This window comes from Cololabis saira, chromosome 2, assembly GCF_033807715.1.
Source record: "Cololabis saira isolate AMF1-May2022 chromosome 2, fColSai1.1, whole genome shotgun sequence".
NCBI classification, from domain to species: Eukaryota; Metazoa; Chordata; class Actinopteri; order Beloniformes; family Belonidae; genus Cololabis; species Cololabis saira.
Window position 1 is genome coordinate 16,639,983 of NC_084588.1, and position 25,931 is coordinate 16,665,913.

At 41.0% G+C, this 25,931-nt stretch overlaps 1 protein-coding gene across 1 annotated transcript; it reads right to left on the reverse strand.

The window, feature by feature from the left end:
* Positions 1-337: 337 nt before the first annotated feature.
* lingo1b (leucine rich repeat and Ig domain containing 1b) lies at positions 338-25,587 on the reverse strand. Its single transcript, XM_061709258.1, has 2 exons — positions 25,394-25,587; positions 338-3,705 (listed from the first exon to the last, which is right to left on the reverse strand). Exons 1-2 carry the CDS (start codon positions 25,403-25,405, stop codon positions 1,846-1,848), a joined length of 1,872 nt encoding a protein of 623 aa, XP_061565242.1. The 5' UTR covers positions 25,406-25,587; the 3' UTR covers positions 338-1,845.
* Positions 25,588-25,931: the final 344 nt, after the last annotated feature.

The window sequence follows — 25,931 nt, forward strand, 5'->3', positions numbered from 1 at the left end:
AAGCATTTTTTTTGTTGATTCCAGCCCTAGTATTCTGACCAAAGCTTGTCACAAACTTTTCAATAATACTTCAGGAAATACATACATATGCTTGTGCACAAACAAGCATCTATGTATAGAAGGTGGTCTTGCATATTCTGTAATATTACCACCAGTTCTGAAAGTAGTTTATGAATTCACAAGCTCATTGGCATGTGCAGTAGCAACATAAAATGAGCGCTACGAGAGAAGTATTTCAGAGCTTCTGAATGAATTTGCTTCACTGTGTGCCCCCTAAGTAAAGCAATAAGGCTTGAAAAGATTACTTGCAGCAAGAGAGATCATTCATCCCTTCATTAAGCATAAAATAAATACCCTCCAGTACAAAATGTTCTTTATTTTAATAGAATTTCCATTTACCCATCCCATTTTAAACAGGTATTTTAAGAGTTAATGAACACATTATCTTCAGAGCAGACCCTGGCTGTGAAAATTAATTGGACAACATAAAATTCTTATGAGGCATAAAACTCCATATTACATACAAATATTGAGTATTGCTCAGCAGAAAGCTGAAAAAATTGGTACTTAAGGCAACAAATTAAGAAAGTCACTACTTTTGAAAAGCACAGTGACATTAAAACTTCAGGTCTTGGTCAGAGTGCGTGGGACTGCTGAGCTGCCAAACGGGTAAACAGATTAACTTCTGGTGTTTAATAAGTTACTACTCAGAGCTTATATCCTATGAAAATCAACACTCTCAGTGTAGTCACGTCAAAAACATGTTTACTGGATATTTAATCTGCTCTTCAAATTGCAATATGTTCAAAACCCACAGCCACCAAAAGCATTACTATTGTGCCATAGCATAATGTACAAGGAAGAATAAAATACAGAAAAAAATATGTATAATCGCAACATTTCATTACATCTACTGACAAACTTCCTTTGCTGGCTTAAAGGAGGACAGACTGTGGCTTTTTATTATTCAGTGTGTTAACATGCACACTTCTGTTTTGAACATTACCAGGTTGAGGGAGTACCTGAAATGGTGAGTGATAGATACAAAAAACTTAAAACTGAGTTGTCAAAACGACAACTTATGTACATACTGGTTACTTCTGAAGTTTTGGTTTCTACAGGACAACAGCACAAGAGTCTTATGTATCTAATTCACCAACCAAATCCATTTTTCTAGTCATTATCTCACACCATTTCTAACATTTTGTCTTCTATCTCTTAAAATGACTATTTCAATGCATTATGATCACAACTGTATGACTTTTTAAATAAAAGTATTTGGTGGAAATAAGTATTCAGACTTTTTTCCACAGTTTCTTTTTTCACATCAAAAGTACTCATCCTCCTTCTGAACTGCTTGTGGTGGGACAAGAGAAAACTTTCATCTGAGGCTCTTAAAATGGGTTCTTGTGCTTTGTACTGTACATCCATCAGAGCAAAACATAACCAACAGAAATAATCCCAACACCTGTGTGACACCTTCCACTGCTAATGGGAAGATATACATACAACCCACCAATCGCGTAAATTGTGCTTTACTCATATGAAGCACCCCCCTCTTTTTTTGGTTCCACACAAAAACGGAGTTGAGTGCATGTTAACATACTGAGTATTGCCAATATACATTTACAGAAATCTGAATATTGGAAATTCAACACTTGCTGTGAAAGATTCAGTCCCTGAAGTAAAAAACAAACAAACAAACAAAAAAACACTTGAGGGTATATTGTCAAGATGTGTTTACTGCTGTGAAATTTCTATCGCTCAAATTGAGTACATATTTTAAGCAAGGGTATTTTGCATCTTGACTGCAGTTTGTAAGCTGACATGTCCTCCATCTTGGGTTCACATGATTTTCATGTTGAATTGTACAGGGGGCTCAGTTGGACTGGATTCCTCAGTTTCCTCTTTACGTGGCACATATTCAACCTCAATACTTGACTTTGTATTGTCTTTCCCTCTGCTCCAGAGGAATAATATTACAAGACAGAAGAGTACCACTCCAAGGAAAGAGATAAAGCCCATGGTAGTTGCAATGATCAGTGTCTTTACATCAAATGGAAATGGAACTGTGGTCCGGGTCACATTAGCACCTTCATCACTTGGCTGGTTGGAAATGAAAGCAAATGTCTTGTTTGGCTGGTGGGGCCAATTCGGGGAGTAGCTATGCACAAAAAGGTGAGCAGCTTTAGTGTCATTGCCAGCTGCATTACTTGCAATGCATGTGTAGGTGCCATTGTCTTGGATTTGGGCATAGCGCACCTCTAATGAACCTTCAATAGACACAGAGAGTCTTGTCCCCACAGTCTTGGTAGTGACATATTCCTTTTTAGGGGACAGCCACATAATCACAGGAACTGGATCTCCTTCAGCCTGACAAGCAAAATTAACTGTAGTTCCTTCATCTACATGGCTTTCTTGAACATTGTAATCCACAATCTTTGATTTCTGGCACGTGAAATAGTCAGAAGGGAGTTTGTCTGGAAAATCTTTGAACTCCTTTCCTTGCACAACCTCTGGCGAAGCACAAACTGGCTGTTGTTTGTTAAAGTTGAGCCTCCACCGTCTGCGAAACACCCAAAGCAAGCGACAGTCACAGGCCAAAGGGTTATTATACAAAGCCAAGGTCTCTAGATTTCCCACGGAGTGAAAAACGGACTCTTCCAGGGTGCTCAAGTTATTGTTTGATACATTGAGTACACGGAGGTGGTTGAGCCCTCTGAAAGAGTAGGGCTCAATGACCAGCAATTTGCCACCAGCCAAATGAAAAGCCTGAAGCTTCTGTAGATTGAAGAGCTGGTTCCCTTCCACAGTATGAATGGGGTTAAAAGACAAATTCAAAAACCGAAGAAATCTAAGGTGACTTATGGCTTGGTAGGGGATGACAGTAAGATTACAGTTTGTTATGGATAGTGATGTAATGTTGAGTCCAAACAAGCTTTTCGGGGTCATGGTATCCAGAGCAGGCATATGTGAAATCTCAACCACTCTTAATCGATAAAGCCTCTTAAAGGAGTAATCCCTTATGACAGTGACATTAAGACAGCATAATCGAAGTGACAACAGGTTATGCAGATGGCTAAGGGCATCTGTGGGCACTGACGCCAGTTTGTATCCCTCAATGTTTAGACTTTCGAGGTTGCTGAGGCCGTGAAATGATCGTGGTGAGATGAAGACTAGGTCATTGTCACCAACCTCCAAAGCCCTCAGATTGTACAGCTCTTGAAACATGTAGTCGAGTAGAATGACAATTTTGTTTTCGCTTATATCCAGCTGCGTAAGGTTGGTCAAACCTGTGAACACCCCCAGCTGAATGAGCTTCAGCTGGTTGTTGCGCAAACCTAGAGTTCGGAGGTTCATAAGGTTGCTAAATGCTCCAGGCTCAATGGATGAAATAGTATTTTCATTGAGTTGCAACTCCTCCAGCTGAGGATAGTTTATGAACTCCTCAGGCCCCAGGGTCTTCAGACGGTTCTTGCTGAGGTCTAATAGCCTTGTTTCAGTAGGAATACCCTCAGGAAGAGCTGCCAATCTCCGTCGATGGCACACGACTGAACGTTCCTGACCCTGGCAGTCACATCGGGAGGGGCAGCCAGTGGTGGAGCCAGAAAGGACGGTGCCCAGCATCAGGATCAGGATGGGCTGCCAGCACGCCACCAAGTAGCTTTGCCCCCCTGCTTCTCCGGACACCATCCTTCTGCTTACCTGTGGAGACATGGATAAAATATAGCAAAATATTTTACTTGTATTCAATTTTAGGAGACCGGACATACGTTTACTAATCAGGTTTCTATGAGCAGACAGATTTGAGCACTTACCGTCACCTATATATATATATATATATATATATATATATATATATATATAATGTATATATATGTATGTATATATATATATATATATATATTATTCTGCATCAAAGTATGGTGCATTTATTCAGAATTCCCCAATATTCATACAGTCATTTGAATACTTAAAATAAGATAAAATACAATTTTGTATTTGTTGAAATGCAGAGAATCTTTATGAGGATAAAACATTATCTGGTAGAAATACATTTTTCAAAGTTACAGTAAGATTTTGCCTTCTTACTAAACATGACACATAATACTAGCCAAATACATTTCATACATCACAAAACCTTTCAAGAAAGCTTGTGAAAATCACAATTTCCATGGTATCTGCACACCTTAACAAAGATGTAAGCTTATTCCCCCTATTTCTCTGCACAGAATTTCATTATGGTGACTTTCCTCTCAAGTAATGGAATCAACCAATCAATAAAAGGGCTTGGTCACACAATGTAACCATCCTGCTGTGCTTCTGACTTCTCAGGGAGCTGAAAACAATTACTGTCAATATTGCTGACACGTTGTGTCTGCTTGTGCAAACTCTCTTAATTGGAAACCAAAATACTTTGGTGCATCTTTATATAGCTCCCCCCAGCATTTGTTAACTTGATGCATCCCATGCCAATCCTTAGCTGTTGACCTTGGAGTGATAGAATATACAGTTTGCTGCCAAGTGGTGATAGATGTGAAAAAAGAGAGAGAGATTGTCAAAGGACTTGGAACCCCTTATTTGGTTTTGATTCGCGGGCACTTAAACTTGTTATAACCCTCAACCTCTATTTCTCACATCAATTAACTTACAGTTAACTCTAAGAATTATCTGTAGTACACAGTCACAGAAGAGCTTTATGCAAATTAATTTTAAATATTCTACTTAAACACTTTTTAAGCTTGTACATTTTACAACATCTACCCTTGATAATAAAAATCAAAGCATAACAAAGTGGAGACACTGTATTCTTTGCTATCCTGGAATTAGTTGGTTATTTTTAAGTAGTTATTTATTTATTTATTTAAACAAAAGATAATTTAATCTTCAACGATAAAATTCCACAATTAGATCTTCACACACACCTTAACCGAACATTCATCATGCTGTCAGAAAGTGTGGGAGCTTAACAGGCAATGCAGATTCTTTCATTATTACACCTTTTTTTTAATCTAGAGTGCTTCAGATATTACTGTATCACTTTAACCCATTTGTGTGTCTAACCTCCAGTAATAGTCTTAGAAAAAGTTAAATAAAAATAATAACTGTGATGGTAAATATTTGAATTAATCAGTTTTTACAGCAGCAATAAATTACACATGCCTGATGAATGACATTCATGAAGCTGACAGGGCATACGCTGAAGTCTGAGTGGTCCCAATGGAATATTACTCACTGCTTCCATTTTTTCACATCTTTTTAAACAATATCTATTTCTAAATATTTACCCATGCCTTCAATTTGTAATGTTTTGTGTCAACCTATTGGCCGAATGGTTCAAAGGTGGTCCTCCAAAATGAGACACCCCTCCTTTTTAACAGACTCAGGGTAAAAATGCACTGTTTTGATCTCTCATATTGAGTTTTGACACCAAAATTAGAAATATAGATGCAAACCTTTTAAACTCATGTGCACCACCAATACAAGCTGACGAAGTTCTTTCCGGTTGTAGGTTAAAGATGCTTCACACATACCGAAGATGAATTATAGCCAGTAACTATGACTATGAAAACAGTAGGGGATCATTACTTACACTGTATCACACAGTGGGCTACACAGATTTATTTTGTCATCTCTACTATACTGTAGAAATCCAAGAAAAGAAAACATCTTTACTCGTGAATAAGTTTGAGGTGCGTTTCATAAGCTGTGAACATTTTCTTTGTCAGTCACACACGGGTTAGCATGTAGTTTACTGACTTCCGTTTGCCTTCAATTAATAAATGAAAGTCAAATAAGATAGAACTGTGCGTTGATAGTGTGATCTGTGAATTTCACGCAAAACTACATTTTTCATTGTGGTTCTGAATAGCTGTTACATGGAGGGGCCAGGTAGCCCTCTCAGTTTGCGCTAACCCTCCCTCCCAGAAAGAATAGGGACACACTACACCCTGGTAAGGCAGTAAAAAAACAAATACTGTTTTCACATTGAGGAAGGAGAAAAATTTGACCTTTTATAGACAACTTGAATTCTGCCAAAAATTCTGCCATACATCATTTAGATTCACCAATAATAAAGATTAAGATGTACTTTATTGATCCCAGGACTGGGAAATTATTGTGCAGCAGCAGCATAACATACAGAAACAAAGAAAACGACAGATCAACATAAAAACCTAGATATATAAGTAGAAAAGTAATATCTAAAAATGTCTATTAATGTATATCATATTTACATCCTATACATGCATAATGGTAAGAAAGTAATTAACTTTTGATGTAAGGCTTGGCCCAAATACTCAGATATCTGGATATTGGTTTGTTAGTTGGACATCTGGATTTGAAATTGGGCATCTGGAGCTTTTTTTTTTTTTGTTGTTGCTTTTTTTTTTCTTTTGCAGACAGCCAGCTGTAATAGTTAGTGCTCTCACTCATCATCGGCCATAAACATCCCCAGCGTTCATTTTAGTTGTTTGATTAGTTTCACAAGATATGTGGAACCATTGTGGAAAACATTTTATTCACTGCACACAGAAACATCACATGGGTGAAAACAGGAGTTAGCGGAGGGTCACACCACACCCATTCTGAAACAGATTTAAATATTTGAATTCCAAACACAGGCACACATGGAAAGTGTTTGCCTTCCTCTATTTGTCACCTTTTGGTTCTTGTGATTCATCTTTTCATGACATTGTGCAACGGAAGGCTACGAGTGGACGAGGCTTTTTTCATCAGTCTTTTCATGACTGCTTGGATTGTCTCTGTGGACCTCTTATCGTTTCACAGTCCTTCAAAAGAAAGTCTGTGCTCAACATTATCCTCTTGTCACCATAACTGGCTGCAAGGTTCTATGAGATTTGATACAGGTCAAAATTAAAGAAACGTATGAACTTCATGGGTCAGTGAATTTCGGGAGCAGACAAATTAGCTTTATGCATCAGTGTGTAAAGGCCTTCCAGCTGTTTTTAGTTATTAAATACCTTTGTTGTGCACAGTAATATTGGAAAGACTATTAGTAGACATAAATTGGAAATGGAACGGAGCCTATGCATAAAGGAATCAAATGTATCTATCATCTTTCTTCTCAGACTTCACACTGCTTCTGTGTCTCAGTTGTACAGTTATAGCAAAGTACCACTTTGTTCAAGTAAATCAATTGGCTTCTGTTTTTTGATGTTCACAGATGAACAGTGCTGTGTATCGATCCACTTTTATAGCTGCGTTTGTAATTGCTATTCAGTTATTATTATTACCATTAATGTCCTTTTGCCTCTGACATATTTTTCTTCTCGTCTTCAATGTACACGTGGGTATTTAAGATTTAGGAATCCGTGTTTGATAAAGTGAAACAGTTTAAGTGTTGTTGTTTATTTTTTACAGTTTGTCTTGCAAAATTAATCTCTGAAATTAGACAATTGACCATTTCTGGAACATATCCTACACATTTCAATCACCTATGCCTATGCCTTTTCTGATCATGGCAGTTTTACACTAAGCAGCCTTCAGTAGTTTGAGTCGTATTCATTAGTGGTGTAAACAACATGCTCATTAGCACCCCTCTAAGACATAACCTGTTCATTGGAAAATCCATCCCAAACAAGCACTGCTTTAGGGACAAGTAAGCATGAAGGAACAATGAGGGTATGGCTGCAAGGTAAGAGTAAAGAATGAATTACAGGGGACCTATTATGAAAAACACGTTTTTTCTTGCTTTAACATATATAAAGTGGTCTCCCCTCAGCCTGCCAACTCAGAGAAGGAGGAAAGCAACCACATTCTGTAGTGTCTGTACAGCCACCCGGATGAGCCGTCCAGTGTGATGTGGCTTCTACGAGCCATTCAGATTCTGCACACTTTCGTTACATAACCGAAAATGCAATTTACATTGGTTGGCCTCCGATGCGTGAAACCATGCCCACAACTAACTCTGGCCAGAACAACAACAACAGCTCTGCCGGCCGGAGCTTCCGCCATTTTTTCGTAGCGGTGTATCGCATCATTCAGGCAGCCAATCAGCACAGTGCCTCATTATCATAGCCCCGCCCACTCAGAATCCAGCATAGATAATGAGGTTAGAGAATGGGAAGATAAAGACATGGCTCTGAGGCTGAATTTCTAATTTATTTAGCAAAAACAATCAAGAGCTTGTTTTTAAGACATTCAAGGCCTGTTTAAAATAGGTATTAGTTGCCATAATAGGTCCCCTTTAAGCTGTGACATGTGTCAGAATTTAATTCAGCCATGCAAAAGTCCAAAAGCAAATAACAGAAACCTACAGAGTGTGTGGACAAGTCGCTCAGAATATCTCAAGGCTAATCTAGACCTGCAATCATAATATGTAAAACCTTGTAGCTCAAGTCCAGACAGCATGTGCATGAACCTGTCGTGCAAAGCTTAGCATTCTTAAATAATGCTTATATTACAGAGATAAAAAGACTAGCAAAGGTATTAGACTAAATTCAACAACCTCCAGCAGAATGAGCAGTCCGACTTAATGAACCCCATAAAAATAATAACTACCTCTGCACACCTTAGAGAAAATCTGTAAGGACTGATTATCTACTATGTCATGTTGGAGTGCTTTGAGAACAACAAGATGGTTCAGTGTATAGCGGTCACCCTTGTTGAGATGGAGAAATACACCTGCATGGTGTCATTGAAAGGCTCGCTCTTTCTCTATATTTTCGACAGATGTATCCTGTAACCTCTTGGGCATTCGGCAAAAAAATGCATACACTTTTGTCCAGAAATTGCTGCATTGAAGATACCATGCCCATGCTTATTTTAGAAGGAGATGCATTGTTGCAAAAGGAGTCAGGAAAATTATAGTGATCTTTTGCAGAGGACAAACAAATCTAGATGAGCTTCTTCTTGCAGAAATAATTCATGTAATTAAAGTATTTAACTACCTTTTTTGTGTTGTGTGTATTCATACCTGTGATGAAAAGTAAATTATCATCTTCATGGCTTATTTATTAAAATCTAAAAGAACAGTAAGGCATATTTTTCTATCCCTGAGGAACATAAACGCAGACCTGATCAGAAAAAGCCATACACCGTAATTCATCATCATTAATAATACGAAGTCAGGTTAAAAGGTTTCACAATATTTTATTTTTCTAAAACTGGAAAGGCTCATTGCCACAGGATTAGGTATGGCACTATATTAAGAAAAAGCACACGATTTGTACCACGATTTATACTAATTAGGTGGCGCAAGAATTAACTGGAAACATTGGTTTATGCATCACAGGTCCCCAGACTTTTTGAAATAATCTCAAACAAAAACACACACAAAACAAACCATGGAAACCTGATGATTTGAATTTATTTTTTAAGATGGATTCTAGCAGAAACTGAAGCCTTTGTATTCATATTGAATAGTTTTCAGACTGACAGGTGACACTTAAAATGAAAGTCCCTGAAAATGGCCATGAATGTGAAAATGTGACATGATTGTAGCTGCCTGTTCTGACAGCCTCCTAAACGTCACTTTCATCTTTGATTACTGGTACAGATAAATGTGACATCACATTTTCTTCATCAGCCTTGGAGCATTCTCACTCAAATCAACAAAAAATTATTCCAGTTATCATGCCACATTGTTGTTGGTAGAGGTGACCTGCTATGTAAAATGCAAAGATTCACTAATTCTTATATTTAATGACATTATTGTAGACAGATACAGTATGTTGTGTTCTTGTCAGCTGGACTTCATTGTTGATACACATCATTGTTAACTCTTTGGGCCTGTAACACATTACAAAAGAAGGTTGGGACAGTAAAGAATTGAACAGTTTGTAACTGGGGATGACACTCTGGGATACATAAAAGATATTCTGGTGTTGAAGATGTAGAGCACTTAAACATTTCATGCTTTATTAGGACCCGAGCACTGATAGTGACGAAATTAGGGTCTTTTTGCCCCCCTAAACGTGCCCCAAAAGTCACCAGATTTTGCACGCAAGCCAGGCCCGGCGAAAAATTTATATTTATTTGGTTTGCATTAATGGGCGTGGCCTAACTGCTCAACAGCGCCCCGTAGGAAAACTTTAGTACGGTTTGACGTACATGCACGAAAATGGGTACACACCTGTATCATGTTGCAACTTAAAGAAAAGTCTCTTGGCGCCATGGCCGAAACCAAACAGGAAGTCGGCCATTTTGAATTAATCGTGTAATTTTGGCGCAATTTATGCCATTTCTTCGGGCCACTTCTTCGCCCGAACCGTAACGTGCACCCAGGTGTGTTATACATCAAAATGTGCATCTCCATCCTGCGACGATGCGCATTACTTTTCTCAGTCAAAAGCGTTACTGTGGCGACGATAGACGAAAAGTGCGCCCCCCCCTCATCTGGTCCATATTTGATAGTTCCTCTTTTCTGCCATAACTTTTGAATGGTTTGACATAAAGACTCGTTGGTGGTGTCATCGGACTCGGTTTTGAGTCCTTGAACATAATTGGCTTAAAGCCCCGCCCCTTCTTCTGATTGGTCAATATTTGATAGTCCCTATTTTCTGCTATAACTTTTGAATGGTTTGATATAGAGGTGGTCCTATCTGCTAAATGTCCAGGCCTGAAGAATCTACATGCAAGTCATACAAGCGCTTCCACTGCAACACGCCTGAACGTGCACAAGGGTGCGAGGGCTCGTTCATCGCTGCTTGCAGCTTTAATTTCGTCACATTTTTTCTGTAATACATTTTGCGTGGGATCATGATTACATTTCAGAATTGTCCACATGTGGAAGACTGATTCGTATGACTACAATAGATATTTCCACTGTTTGATGGTGCATGCCATATGACTGGTGACAGATGTGGATGCCACCTCTGGACAAGGTTAAAGCATCACAAAGGAATAATTTCAAATTTTAGCTCAGAACGTCCCCCTCTAGGCATCGGGTTTAAGTGGCTTTTTTGATAGTGTCCAATATCTGCTTTTGTCCTGTCTCTTGGTCAATCACTGCATTGCTTTCACTTCCATTATTGCTTCCTTTCTCTTAATCATGTCTGTCATGATGCCCGCTGAAAGCTGGTTTCATCATTATCAGTGTGTATAGTACCGTCAAGCAATACACAGTTGTTGGGATAAACAACCAAGATGGCAATCCAAAGTTACTTTGGCTGGTTTTTGTTGGTGGTAGGGACACAACGGTAAGAGTCAGATGATGCCAAAACTACACACTGACGGAAAACAATTAAATACTCTCAAGTCAAGTCAAGTCAAGTCAAAAATAATAACATAAATGATAAAAAAAATCATCCTGGAAACAACAGGACCTAAAAACACCATGTAGTCTTGAGAAGCCAACAGTCCAATGACTTTGCTTGGGTAGAACACGGTCAGTTATTTTTCTTTAGGGAAAAAGCCTTCTGTATTTGTGTGCTTTTGGGGGTGGGACTTCTCAGCGAAGTGCAATGAGGGTGCTGTATCTTTTAAATTGAATATTTTCAAAATTTCACTGACTCTTATTGGTTTTTCCATCTTCTCCTGTGTGGCATTTGTGAATCAATATTATTGTCCATGACAAATATTTTCCAAAGTAATCCCTTGGCCAGTTGGTGATATCTGCTGATGATGCATGACAGTTTGGGATGCAGTGCCATTTAAGGAACCAGATACGTCCAACCAAATCCCTTCCAGTCCTTTTTTGAGAAGCATTTTTTTTTTAAACATTCCAGTTTTCTTTCTTATGCATTTGTTGACAATCTTTAGTTCCTCAGCCCATCTTTATCCCCTCAAAGCCTTACTTTTTAAATGTTTTTCAGTCAGATCATTACTTTAATCAGCACCTTCTCACATCACCTTTTAGAACTAACTGTTTTGTTTTTCTCATTAGTGACTCTAAATTGCTTCATTTCCAACTTTTTGGGAACGTGTTGCAAACCTGAAATGGGAAAAAGTGGCAGCGGTTGTGTGTGTGTGTGTGTGTGGGGGGGGCTTTCATCTTGCACTCAGACTTTCAGCGCAGACATAAGTCAAAGGAAATCTCAGAATCACTATGAAGCAGCTGAATATTAAAAAGTAAAAAAATACATGTCGTCTTTTTCATGTACACCATAAACGTTTAACACTAAACACTGCAGTCCATTTGACTTTTCACCTTCATGCATACTGTATCGTTCATGCTTTATTGCTGTAGGCGTACACGCCCTCAGATTAAGGTTGCAGACAGTGCACGAACCTTCACAGGACTAGTGCTCTGTTCAAAGGCACCCCAAGGGGACTCGCCTATAGCGAGTCAGTAATAATTGCATCAGTCTCACATGTTGATCTCCTGTGTTACTGGTGTGGAAATAATCACATTCAGTATCATAGGGTGCCTCATCTCATGTGTGGTCAGTGTATGAGACCTACCTAATCATCTGACATCCTCCATAGTACACTTAAAACTTCATTACTGTGTGAACTGATCATCGTGTAATGGACGGATTAGCGCCTTACTTCAGCATTTCCATTTGTAGACCCAACCTAGTAAAGAGGCACAGCTATTTTCAGTATTATGGAGCAAGTCATTTATTTAAGGCCCCTTAAGGCCAAATTTCCTGCATCTAGGAAGCTTCTAGGATCTAGGATGCCTGAAATCGGGTGAAATCCTAAAAATACATTTTGATATTTAACAGTAAGAAGAGCAACATGGGAGGAGGACATGGGAGGAGGACATGTCAGGAGGACCTCTGGTCCTCCTGACACCGCAGCAGAACCTCTGGTCCTCCTGACACCGCAGCAGAACCGTGGTCTGTCTATCCCTGGCACCCGCTCACATCAAACTTACCGAAGCATTTCCAACGCAGCAGGCCCAGTATTTGGGCCTCTGCCGGTAAGTTTTGATACAACTTTTACTTCTCCCGTGTACACCGCAACTGTCTTCTCTCCGCTGCGGGCTCCTCTTGGAGCCCTCGCGAGTAAGTTTTGCTCTGAACCACCGGCTAAAGCAACTAGCTAGCTGCTCGCTACTCTGCCATTACTCGTTACTGGTCACCGCTGTTTTCCGTCCTCAGCCACCACCATCTCCACCTCAACAAGCTTACCTGCTGGATGTAGCATGCTGTGGCTAATCCTGTGGATATTCCTGGGGTTCTCGTCGCTCCTCTACACCCGGACCCTCGGCTCCTCGACGCTAGCTCTCGTTAGCTTCCAGCTACCGCTCTCGACCGGGACCATGCCGCCGCTCCACTCCGCCGCGGCCCACCACCCGCGCCCGACACCTGGTCCACTCTGGCAAAACCATCCTCCACACAGCCGCTCAGGACGCATGTTTTCCTACAACTTCACGTCGCCAAACTCCATTCCTTCCTTCTGGTCTTCCTGCCGTCCTGCAACTTCGTTACGTCATCACAACAAACAGAATCTGTCCAATCTCCGTCCACTTCCTCAGTCCTCTCAGCCAATCACCAAGCAACACCACCTGAAACTGGCTCTGTTCAACACCCGCTCACTCAACAACAAAAGCCTGCTGCTGAATGAATTTATAACGGACAATAATCTGGATTTCCTCTGTCTAACAGAAACCTGGCACAAACCCCTGGACTATTTCTCACTAAATCAGGCCACTCCCCCCAACTTCACCTACATGGAACAAGCTCGTGCTGAGGGGCGGGGGGGCGGTGTTGCAGCAATATACAGAAAGGACATTAAAGCAACCTCCATCCCCATTCCTGTCATTCCTTCATTCGAACACACTGCCTTCAAACTACCTGGCCCCACTCCTCTTGTCACCGCCGTCATTTATCGCCCCCCCAAACCAAACCCCTCCTTTCTCTCGGATCTCTCGGATTTTCTGACCCAGCTCTGCTCCATCTCTCCCTCTGTTCTCCTCCTGGGTGATTTCAACTTCCACATCAACGATCCTAACTGTAAACCTGCTGCTGAATTCCTGGACCTGCTACACTGCCTCAACTTCACTCAACACGTCGACTTCCCCACTCACGCCCGCGGCCACACCCTCGATCTCGTCTGCTCCACTGGCCTCACAATAAATCAGCTCTCCAGCCTCAACCTCCACATGTCTGATCACCTGGCAATCATCATGGACATCAACATCCCCATCCCCACTCCCAAAGAAGCACGCAAAATATCCTTCCGCAACATCAGATCCATCTCCCCCTCTGCCCTCTCAGCCTCTCTCGCCACTCAGATGTCCGCCTCCCCTCCCCCGTCACCCGACAACCCCTCGGACCTCGTGGATTACTACAATCATACACTCTCCTCCTGTCTTGATCAACTGGCTCCCATCAAAACCAAAACAGTCTCTTTCGCACGCTCAGCACCCTGGTACACCCCTGAACTCCGCAAACTGAAATCCCGTAAACGTCAACTCGAGCGACTCTGCAAGAAATCTGGATTAACTGTTCACCAACTCGCCTACACTGATCATCTCCACCAATACAAGGATGCCCTCAACTCAGCTCGCTCCACCTACTTCTCCAACATCATCCATTCTGACTCCTCCAACCCAAAGGCTCTCTTCTCCACAATCAACAAACTTCTCAAACCCAGTGACAACATCTCCAACTCCTTCACAGTCTCTAAGTGCAACGACTTCCTCTCATTTTTTCAATCCAAAATCCAGACCATCTACAGTAACCTGACCACCTCCTCCACCCCCTCCACCTCCCCACCTGTTTACCCCCCCTCCACCACTCAGCCCCTGTCTCACTTCTCTCCCATGTCTTCAGCGTCTCTTTCCACTGTCATGATGGGCATGAAAACCTCTTCCTGTGCTCTGGACCCCATCCCATCCACATTTATAAAAAACTGTCTCCCAGCCATTTCCCCACTCATCATCAACATCGTCAACTCCTCCTTCAGCTCTGGATCAGTCCCGGACACCCTCAAACTGGCAGCTGTCACCCCCATCCTCAAAAAACCTGGACTCAACCCTGACACCATGAACAACTTCCGGCCCATTTCCAACCTCCCTTTCCTGTCAAAAATTCTGGAACGCGCCGTCGCCACTCAGCTCAAGACCCACCTCACCTCCAATGATCTGTTTGAAACATTTCAATCTGGTTTCCGCTCACGTCACAGCACAGAAACAGCCCTCATCAAAGTCACCAACGACCTCCTTCTCTCCTCCGACTCCGGCAACCTCAGCATTCTCCTTCTCCTGGACCTCACAGCAGCCTTCGACACCATCAGCCACACCATCCTCCTCTCCCGCCTGGAATCATCTCTCTACATCACCGGATCCGCCCTCTCCTGGTTAAAATCCTATCTCACCAACAGACATCAATTCATCAGCATCAACAACTGCTCCTCCTCCACTGCCCCTCTGTCACAAGGCGTCCCCCAGGGTTCGGTGCTTGGTCCTCTACTCTTCATCCTCTACATGCTCCCCCTTGGCAACATCATCCGCCGCCACCGCCTCCACTTCCACTGCTACGCCGACGACGTCCAACTGTACATCTCCACCAAATCCCTCACCTCTGCAACCCACTCTACCCTGACCAACTGCCTCGCCGAAATCAAGTCATGGATGCACTCGAACTTCCTCCAACTCAACTACAACAAATCGGACATGCTCATCATCGGCCCAAAATCCCTCACCAAAACCGCTCACAACTTCACCCTCACCATGGACAACTCCATTCTGTCTCCCTCCACTCACATCCGCAACCTCGGAGTTATCCTGGACAGTAACCTCTCCTTCCAACACCATGTCAACCACATCACAAGGACTGCTTTCCTCCACCTGAAAAATATTGCCCGTCTCCGTCCATCACTCTCCTTCTCTACCGCTGAAACCTTGATCCACGCCTTCATCACCTCAAGACTCGACTACTGCAACAGCATCCTCTACGGTTCAACTTCCAAGGTCCTCAATAAACTCCAATATATTCAAAACTCTGCCGCCCGCCTGCTCACCCACACCCGCTCCAGAGACCACATCACCCCAGTCCTCCAGAAGCTCCACTGGCTCCCCATCCCTCAACGGATCCACTTCAAAATCCTTCTCCTCACCCACAAAGCCCTCCACAACCAGGCCCCCTGCTACCTCACCGACCTGCTCCACCGCTACACTCCCTCCCGCAGCCTCCGCTCCTCTGACGCCAACCTCCTGTCCCTTCCAGTCAGAACCAAGCACCGGACCTGGGGCGACAGGGCCTTCTCCATCGCTGCACCCACCCTCTGGAACTCCCTCCCCAAAAACATCCGTGACTGTACAGACCTCCCAGCATTCAAATCCCATCTCAAAACTCACCTTTACAGAACTGCTTTTAATGTGTGATTAATGTCCTGTCTCATGTTGTGTCCTTTTGTACTGTCCTGTGTAATTGTAATTTGTATTATGTGTTTTGTTTTAATGTAAAGCGTCTTTGAGTGCCCAGAAAAGCGCTATATAAATAAAATGTATTATTATTATTATTATTACAACATTAGAGGTGAATTCCACTTACTGAGTTACTGGTCTGTGCAAAAACAAAAGGGTAATGTGAAGCACTGATTCCTGCGTCATCCTGTACCCTGAATACATCCCTGATAACACACTAAGAGTGGCATCAGCGTTGCCATATTCAGACCTAATGTGTTGCTTGAAAACATACCCATAAAGAAAAGCATTGTTTGGAAATGAGTTCAGTATTTTTTCTATATAAAATGTTTCTAATGAAATTATAAAAGCTATTATTGTGAAATATTGCCTCTGTATCTGATATTTAATATTGAATTAATATATGAAAAAATGTATGTAAATGCTGCTCCAGATCTGAAAGGGTTATATGTCTATATGTAGAAAATTATCTTAATGCTTTAATATCACATCAAAGACAGATTATGAAAATTAGCCTACCTTAGGCAGGAGCCAAAGTCCTATTTCTAAACCTTAAAGGCAGTGATTGAAATGTGGGTGCAATGCCAAATGTTTTTGAGTTCTGTGTTTGCTCATGATCCAACTCCTGTGCTTTTTACAAAAATTGTAAAACGACGTAAATCATGCTGTCTTGCAACAACAAAATCAAGATGGGAAATCTTGAGCGTTTTATTTCTTATTATTTCACAAAACAAAGCTGCTAAATTGGCTTTACATCTGAAGCTGCTGCATATCTTGCAGCCAATAGATCCAGACAGTAGACCTGAAACAAACGTTGTATATTAAGAGGTTTTAGGTACTACAGTGTTTCTGTGAGTAATGTTCGACAATAGACAATGGCCCAGGGCTGACTCACGGTTACTTACTCATTAGGCATTCAATCTCATCCTGGACTCTAAACTGCCAGGTTGCAGGAGAAATGCTGTGTTAATTACTCTCATTTCAGAGCTTGTTTGTCCTATTTTACCTATTGTCTCGTTTGGTGACTATATTTGACAGTTTTTATCTCTTCAACTCTCACGTCTCCAAATGGTATCTCGCTTTTTTGTGCTAGTCAATACATTACAAACAGTGTGTGGGATCAACCAGAACAATTAACTGGAGATGGCTGAAAGCTGCACAGAGATAAGAGATACATGGTCCTCCCCCCATATAATGCCCATTAACCATATCAAGAGTTTCATTTCAGTTTTTTTTTTTTTTTGGCTCCAAATGTGCATTGCCACTTAGATTTCCGCAGATCTGGCATACAAACAATCCTTGCAGTACACTAACTGTTCAAATAATAGCATTATGTCTGCATTTTAGTTCACTAAGTTCAACAGTAATAATCCTGAAAGTCAAGTAGGATTAGGGGGAATTTATCAAAAAATATATAAATATTTAGTTGGTGTCCCATGGTATTATTTTATTTTATGTTTTATGATACAATATGACTTATAGTATTCAGTTGAGTAGTGTGTTCGAGCTGCTTCCACCAAGTTCCTGATTTTAATTTCTGTGAAGGAAAGCATCATCTGTCATGCTAGGAGAAATGGACCATATAAATTCTAGAGCCCTCTATGTTGACTTCTCCTGCCTTACAGCTTTGAAAATATAAAACTAGAAGAGAAATAAGTACTTGTGACCTTTCCAACTTATACTGCAATCTCATATATATGTCACATTTAACGGCATGTGCCATGACCAAATGAGAAAACCAAATATGAGAAAAAGGTGAGAAAAATATATACAAGTGCAAGAGAAACACACACAGCAAAAAAAATACCTAAACTCATACCATCCAACAATAAAATATATAGATAAAAAGGCCATTAATATCAATAAAACAACCCTCCACTGGAAAATTCTGGGCAGTAAAGAAACATCTTTGTATAATCTGTGGAGAAAAAATGGGTCTAATACTCCGGTTTGTCATCACTCGTGTGTCAGAAGTTACTGAAATATTTGAACTCCTTGTCCCTCGAAAACGATTCTCTCTCTCTCTGGAGTGAATAAAATCTTGAATTGATGGTATGTGATGCACTGCGACAATTCCTCAGGATTCCTTGAATCACATGAATCAATCATAAACTAAAATCACTAACTGATAATGGGATCACTTTGTATTGCAGTGCTTAAAGGGGACCTATTATGGCATCTAATCCCTATTTTAAACAGGCCTTGAATGTCTTAAAAACAAGCTTTTGATTGTTTTTGCTTAATAAATTAGAAATTCAGCCTCTGAGCCATGTCTTTATCATCCCAGTCTCTAACCTCATTCTCTATGAGGGATTCTGAGTGGGCGGGGAGGCTATGATAATGAGTCACTGTGCTGATTGGCTGCCTGAATGACGCGATACACCGCCACGGAAAAATGGTGGAAGCTCCGGCCGGCGGAGTTACACCGTGTCCTAACTGCATGCGATGCGAGCGAGCGTCGTCGACAAAATCAATTCCATTGCTTTATTTTCTATTGGACTGTCCTAACTGGCCGCGAGCGACGCAGCGCGCCGTTTGGAGCTGAACATTTGTCGGACGCCCTGCTTCTGTTCTCTTCTTTCTTTCGTCGCTCGCGTTGAAAGCCAGTTGAAAGCGCTGTAGGAAACAGTCATGGATGAGGAACGGCTGATCCCGTTAGTTGAAATGAGAAGTTTTCTCTATGATTCCTCCTCATTTCACTACAAAGACTTCAATAAAGTGGCAGCTGGATGGAGGGAGATGGACAGAGAGCGTCCGATGTCACGCAGTGCGACGCGATAGTCGGACGCTTGCATGCAGTTAGGACACGGTGTTTAGTTGTGGTTTGCATTTTGGTTATGTAACGAAAGGGAGCAGAATCTGAACGGCTCGTAGAAGCCACATCACACTGGATGGATCATCCGGGCGGCTGTACAGACACTGCAGAATTTGGTTGCTTTCCTCCTTCTCTGAGTTGGCAGGCTGAGGGGAGACCACTTTATATATGTTAAAGCAAGAAAAAACGTTTTTCATAATAGGTCCCCTTTAACATAACCAGAGATATATTCATTAATGTTTTCACTAATTAAAACTTCACTATGCTAAATGCCTTGTGACAATCCCGTCTAGAATCTGAGATATATGAGATGGACCATTACTTGCATCACTCAGTAGAAAGTTGTATTTTGGTCATATCAAACATATGAAACAGTATTCTAGATCGTCATAAACAACTAATTAATGTTTTGCGATCCTGACACAGAGATGAAAAAGATAATCCAGAATATAATCAACACCAAGTATAAAAGTCAGGCCCTGTAATGGTATGGGTTTGTACCAATGCCCTTAGCAAAGGTAATTTACACTCCGAATGCAGCATTAATGCAGAAAATTACATTGTGATTTTTAGAGCAACATATGCTGCCTTCAAGACAACATCTTTTCCAAAGATGTCCATGCATTTTTAACAAGATAATGCAACACCGTATTCTGCTCACATTACAATGTAATTACTGAGGAAGAATGACTAGTGGTGTGGCCTGGCTGAAGTCCTGACTTGTCTCTAAGAGAGAATCTCGGGGGAATTTGGGAATGAAAAATCCAACAAAAACAACCCTATTTTGTTAGCTAGAAGAACGGAACAAAATAACAACTCAAGTGTTTCATCTCTTTGAATCGTGAATGCCAGAATGCCCTTATGGTCATACGGGAGAACGGCAGGAGGACAAACTGGCAAAATCTTTATAGTTTATAGTGTATACAACTAAAACAAGTTGACAAAAAGGATAAATTAAAAAAAAAAAAAAAATGCTCAAACTGTATGAACATTTTGAAAAATGTTCCCCAGTGTCAGGCAACCAGCAGAATAACATGAAGGCAAATCAATGAATAATTTCAAAAATTTCAGTCATGAATAGCTCTATTTTGCATCCTTGTAAGTCATGCTGTGCTGTGTTTGAAGTGGTTTGGACACACAAAGATGAGGCCCCCTAAGTTCTCCATCCTGCCACCGTAGCCTCTTAGTGTCTCATATTTTGCATCAAACTCGTATTATTAAATTTAAATGAGGAAGGGAGCTACAGAGCAGCCGGACTGTGACCTTGCAAATACATTTGAAGAACGCAAATTTGAGTATCGTGTGACAGATCTGTCTCTGTCTGTCACCTCGCCAGCCCACAGACAGTGTATAAACGCATTATCTGAGACTCTGCATCGCAAAACCTTTCACATTTCTTTCAATGTCACCCATTACGAAGCTGCATCTCTATGTTAGTTGGATCTTGTTACAGAAAATGTTTTAATAGTGAAATCCTAGATGCTTTCTGGCCAGCTTACCCATTGTTAATTCCTGGGCCGTCACAAATGAACTGTTTTGTGCAGAAGTGCCCTGGTTTAGCTGTAAATAAAATGCGCTATAATTAGAAGCCAATATCAAACATCAGAAAAATGAGGAGCTTGTAGAAGCTTCAAATGTAGTAACTTCATCCTGCATCAGTCTTCCTCACACAGCGTGTACTGCGAACCCTGCAAAAACAACTAAGAATTTTCACAACATGTGGCCATGTATGACTTTCCTTTTAATATACTCCATTTATTTCATCACAAATACTCAAGCTCCTCAATTCCACCAAAATAAGATTTGTCACCTTCATTACCATTTGATTTAAGATACCATGCCTTTGATTAATTCAGATGAACTGCAGGAAAATTGACTTTTTATTATTATGTACAGCACTGCGCCACAAAATATCAATCATATGGCAGCAGTACAGAATACACACAAACACACACACACACACACACACACACACACACACACACACACACACACACACACACACACACACACACACACACAAACACATATATATATATATATATATATGTATGTATGTATGTATGTATGTATGTATGTATATATATATATATTAGTAAGTGTGGGTTAGAACTGTTTTTTTCCACCCTATTATGCCATTAGGTATGGGCTTATATTTTTGATCCTTCAAAATACACAAACTTTTGATGAAACAACATCACATCTGAACACAGACCTTTTGCTTTAAAGCTTGCAGATGTTTTTGAAACAATTTGGTTTGCACCAAGAGTGTGCCCAAAGGTAGTCTCTAAGAATGTTGGCCTTTTGTCAAATTAAAATGCAGTCAATCCCTCCATTCACCTTATACATTTTTAAGTCCACTTTGCTCAGAGCCAGTCATATAGTTGTCTGGCACCAATTGATCCCCAGTCATTATGTGTGACACATCAAAAAATACACTAAAAAGAAACATCAAATTAACTTGCCAAAGTATCATCAAGACATACCTAATGACAGACAGATATCTAACATGGTAAATATCCAGAGTCATTCAGTGACATTTAACGTTATAACCAATGAGACAGAAAAGCAAGGGGGATATCACTGTAATGAAGGGAAACCCCGGAAACAAAGAAGAAATGCTATAGACTTTCATTGAGACACGCGGGAGAAGCAGCAAACTTCCTTTTACCTTGATGTTCTGCACAAATCCTCATACAGACAGCTTTCTACCACTTGTCTCTTCGCTAAAGTCGTGTTTCAAATAAACTGCTCTGGTTTCGAACCCAATCATGTCACTACCCATGACACTTCTTGAATGTGGTTTGTTGACAAAATTTGGTTTGTGGGACCACAGTTGGATGACTGAAGCACTGGAAGATGATGCAGTGCGTGTGTGTTTGAGAGACCCATTGTTGCAGATCAATCATGTAGTGTGAATTCCCCAATGACTAAGATCTCAGTTACAACGTAGCATATTGTGTAGTCTGAACAGCATAGCAATATGCCAACAGCAAAAAAGTTGTGTAGTGGTGAGAGCAACCATGGTTTCAGTCAGTAGAACTAGCTTGTCCAATAGACAAAACGGTCATTAAGAAATAAACTTAAACCTTAATTAACCTTAATTCAACAGCTAACTCAACAAGTAGATTTGTGAGGTGGTTTGACAAACTCATGGAGTTTGAAGTGACGATTAATTGTCTTTCATGTAAATAACTGCAGCTAAAAGTTACATTTTCTTGTTGTTTTTTTTTTGTTCATCTCGGTGTGATCAGTTTAAAGTTTTTTGTATTGGGGACTTCGCCCAGATGCGATAGACTGGTGACCTGTCCAGGGTGGACCCCTGCCTCTCGCCTGTAATGAGCTGGGATAGGCTCCAGCAGATCCCCGTGACCCTGCAAAGGATAAAGCGGGTATAGAAAATGGATGGATGGGATGGACTTTGACCAGCATCTTTTGCAACATGTTTGAGCATGATCTAGTCCAAGTTATCGGTCTGCTTTTGCTATTTGGTATAAAACCCAAGTCTGCCAGGATCATTATTGTAGTGTTTGCCATTGTTACTAAATCCATGGTGTTAATGTCAGCACATATTCACTACAATACAGTTGGTGGCATTTTAGAGGTTAAGCCCCTTGGTTGGTGCTGCTAAATCATATGAGAGGAGGGGCCAGTTCAAAGTTTAAAGCAAAACTTTGTGCGTTCATGCCATAGGTGTGATCAAAGCCCCGTGCAATGATAGTGTCACAGGCTTAGTTATCGGTTGATAGATTCATTTGACAGATCAGTGCATCATCTGAGAGTAAATTCTCCACAATTTAGTATGAGAAATAGATGTCACACTATCCTCTTTCATCTCAAACATTAAAGCTGCCATAATTAATATTTTGCATATTTTCCTTGCAATCAAACAAGTACTTGCATGTGAAACAGTGTTCACCTGCGTCAGCCACCCCCCCCCCCCCTTTTTTTTTTTGTAGTTTATGGGCTTTTAATCACTATCTTGGTTTTACAGCTAATGTTCCCATGTTTTCCCATGTGTTTTGTTCAGTCTCACTGCTGTCTGCATTGCGGTTTAAAGTTGGAGCAGGAACCTATTTTCAGCAAGAATGTTATAAGTACAGATAAAGCAGCTGTAATCAACTCGTGCAGCAGAGAGTGCCCTGCCAAAAAGAATCATTAGCAGTTTGTCTTTCCACATGAACCCAAAAACGTCAAGATTCCAAACATATTGTCTGTATTTAAACTCCCATTGGGAAACATCCGTAAAATGGGAACAGTGCTGCTACTTTTACTCGGTTGCATTTTTTTTACTTTAAAAGAAAAAAAAAAGAAAACTCCTGCGCTTCAGTTGACTGTTTTGTATTTCATGTCTGGCAGTATGAAAGAGCTTATGTAGGCTGTCTTTTTGTCTTTTTTTTTATTTCTTAACTTATATTGGGCACTAGACATTTTAAATACACTGAATGTTTTTTTTTTGAGACGTTCCTTGCCAGACTTTGTGCGACTGTTGTTGATCGTCCTGCTGCTTTCAATCAAGCCTTGAGTAGCACACCTGACAGGTCCTGTAAAGGTGCCCTCGAGATGAACAGCTGATGCTGCCGTGAGTTCAGGGGATAGTTCTGACTGCTGAAGCCCGAGCAAGGGGTTCGTCAGACAGCAAAGCTAGAAAAATCTACATTTTTGTGATTTTCATTTTTGCAAAACAAAACGGCAAACAGATCAAGCTGATTCTGTGAACTGCCTTTGCTTATAAAGAATGCAGGGCGAAGGTGACTGAACATCACGCTGAATTAAGCATCTGTGGACGCAGGTGAAGACCAAACTGGGACTATTTGCTCCATCTCCATCAGGGAAGGGGAAATGAATGGTCTTAAACGGCAGTATTTTTTTAACATTCATAATACAAGAGAAAATGAATGGTGCAGTTTTAATTAAAAGGTGTTGCGGTGTGGTAAGGCATAAATATTTCACACAAATTTACATCTTGTAAAAATCAGAGTTAATTTTTTTTAAAATATGGGGTAATATGTGTTTCAGTTACCTCCTTAAGGCATAAATGAAATGTCTGAAGTGTATTTGGAAGCTTTTGCTGATATTGCATTCAGTCATACACACTGGAATACTTGATTGCTGACAAATAGTTTCCCCAGTAACAGTGACAATGTCAGTTACCCGGTTTATTACCAGCTGTTATCAGAAATGTAAGTGATAAACCATGGCTAGCTAATTTTAGTACATGTAATTCATTTTGCCTGCTTGAAAATTACTGCCCAAGAACGCAAGAATGAGATTCCCATCAGCCATTGTATAACCTGATTATTGGGTCCCAATTAAAAGCTTTGTTTAGTTCATCAAACCCAGATACGAAGAGCAAACCCTCGCCTTGGAGACTGTTGGGGGGTCTGTGGCTTGCAGTGGTTGTTACTGCACTGTTAAAAACAAAGAGGAAGGGTCCCCTTAATGCCGTGTGCCTGCTAGAGCGTTGCAGCCTTGATTACCGTGATGCAAATACAACAGGCAGTAAAAACCAAGCCACGAGATACTGTTCATTTTGCCTGCATTAATAATCAAGCAAAGCCCCCCCCCCCCACACACACACACACACCTTCCCTCCCCAACCTGCGCCCACCCATGCCATCAACACTCCTGCCATCCATCTGTAACCTGTGGCAAATCCAACACCTGCAACAGCATCCTTCATTGCCACTGGAAATGGCCAACGGCAAATGCTCGCTGAGAATGTGTGTCAGTCTCGATGAGTTTATTGCCATTTGGAGGAACGGGAATGCTAATGAGCAGACTGGGATGTAATGAAAAAAAAAAATCTCTGGTAAAAGACTTGAGGGGAAAAACATAAAACAGACACAGTAGTGGTTGGCTCAACACCTTAAGCTGGGATATAAAAAGGCAATGACATGGGTCTTTATTTGCATTGACTCATGCAAACAAATTCAAAATAATAGTTTCAGTTGCACATGTATTATATAAACACTGTGGAAATTACCTAACCTACATACTGCACATTCAGATGTGACATGCTAATATAATTTATATTTGGTCCCTCACTGTAAACCCAGCTTGTAGAGCAGAACAGCAAACAGAAATCCATCTGGATGACAAAGCACAAATAAGATCTGGAGCTCTCTTTCAGTGAATAATTTTACTCTCAGATCCCCTTCATTCGCCTTGGTTCCCCAGTTTTATTCCTGACATTAATTTGGTCACTGGCAATCCCTTGGCCCCACCACTGCACCACAATAAATCAGATCCAGTGACTCAGTGCTCAAAGCCCACCATAGAGACTGAGTACTTACCAGGACTGTCATGCAGAGAATTCTAATTCAGGCAGCTCCATGTTGCCAAGGAAATTCAAAATGCCTCCGAAAGCATGGAGTCAGGGATGCAGGATTCAGGACAGAATAGATTCAAATGGGTAAGAGGGATGTACGCAGAGATGAGAATCCCTTGTCTGTGGGGCATTTGAGAAATGCCTTCGTCCTCTCCAGATGCGCTAAATCCAGCAGCACTGATAGGCTGACATGTAAACACACAGGCGGCTCTGCTGGCTCACACACGCTCACATACATGCTGCACCTAGCAGAGGAGAGGAAGAGGGAGGGGCAGCCGATGAGAGACGGAGGGAGGAGCTGCAGTGCACTGGGAGAGGAGAGGCACACAGCACGAGAGGAGAGTTGAAAAGGAATGAAGAGACATATTTTCAGACTGGATTGGCATCATCTTCTTTTGACATTTGTTTGCTATACTTTCCTTATTTTGGGGGGGGGATTTGAATGGTGTGCTTAAGTGGGACACAGGCTGCTGGTGAAAAGAAAATAGTGTTGACAGGAGAAG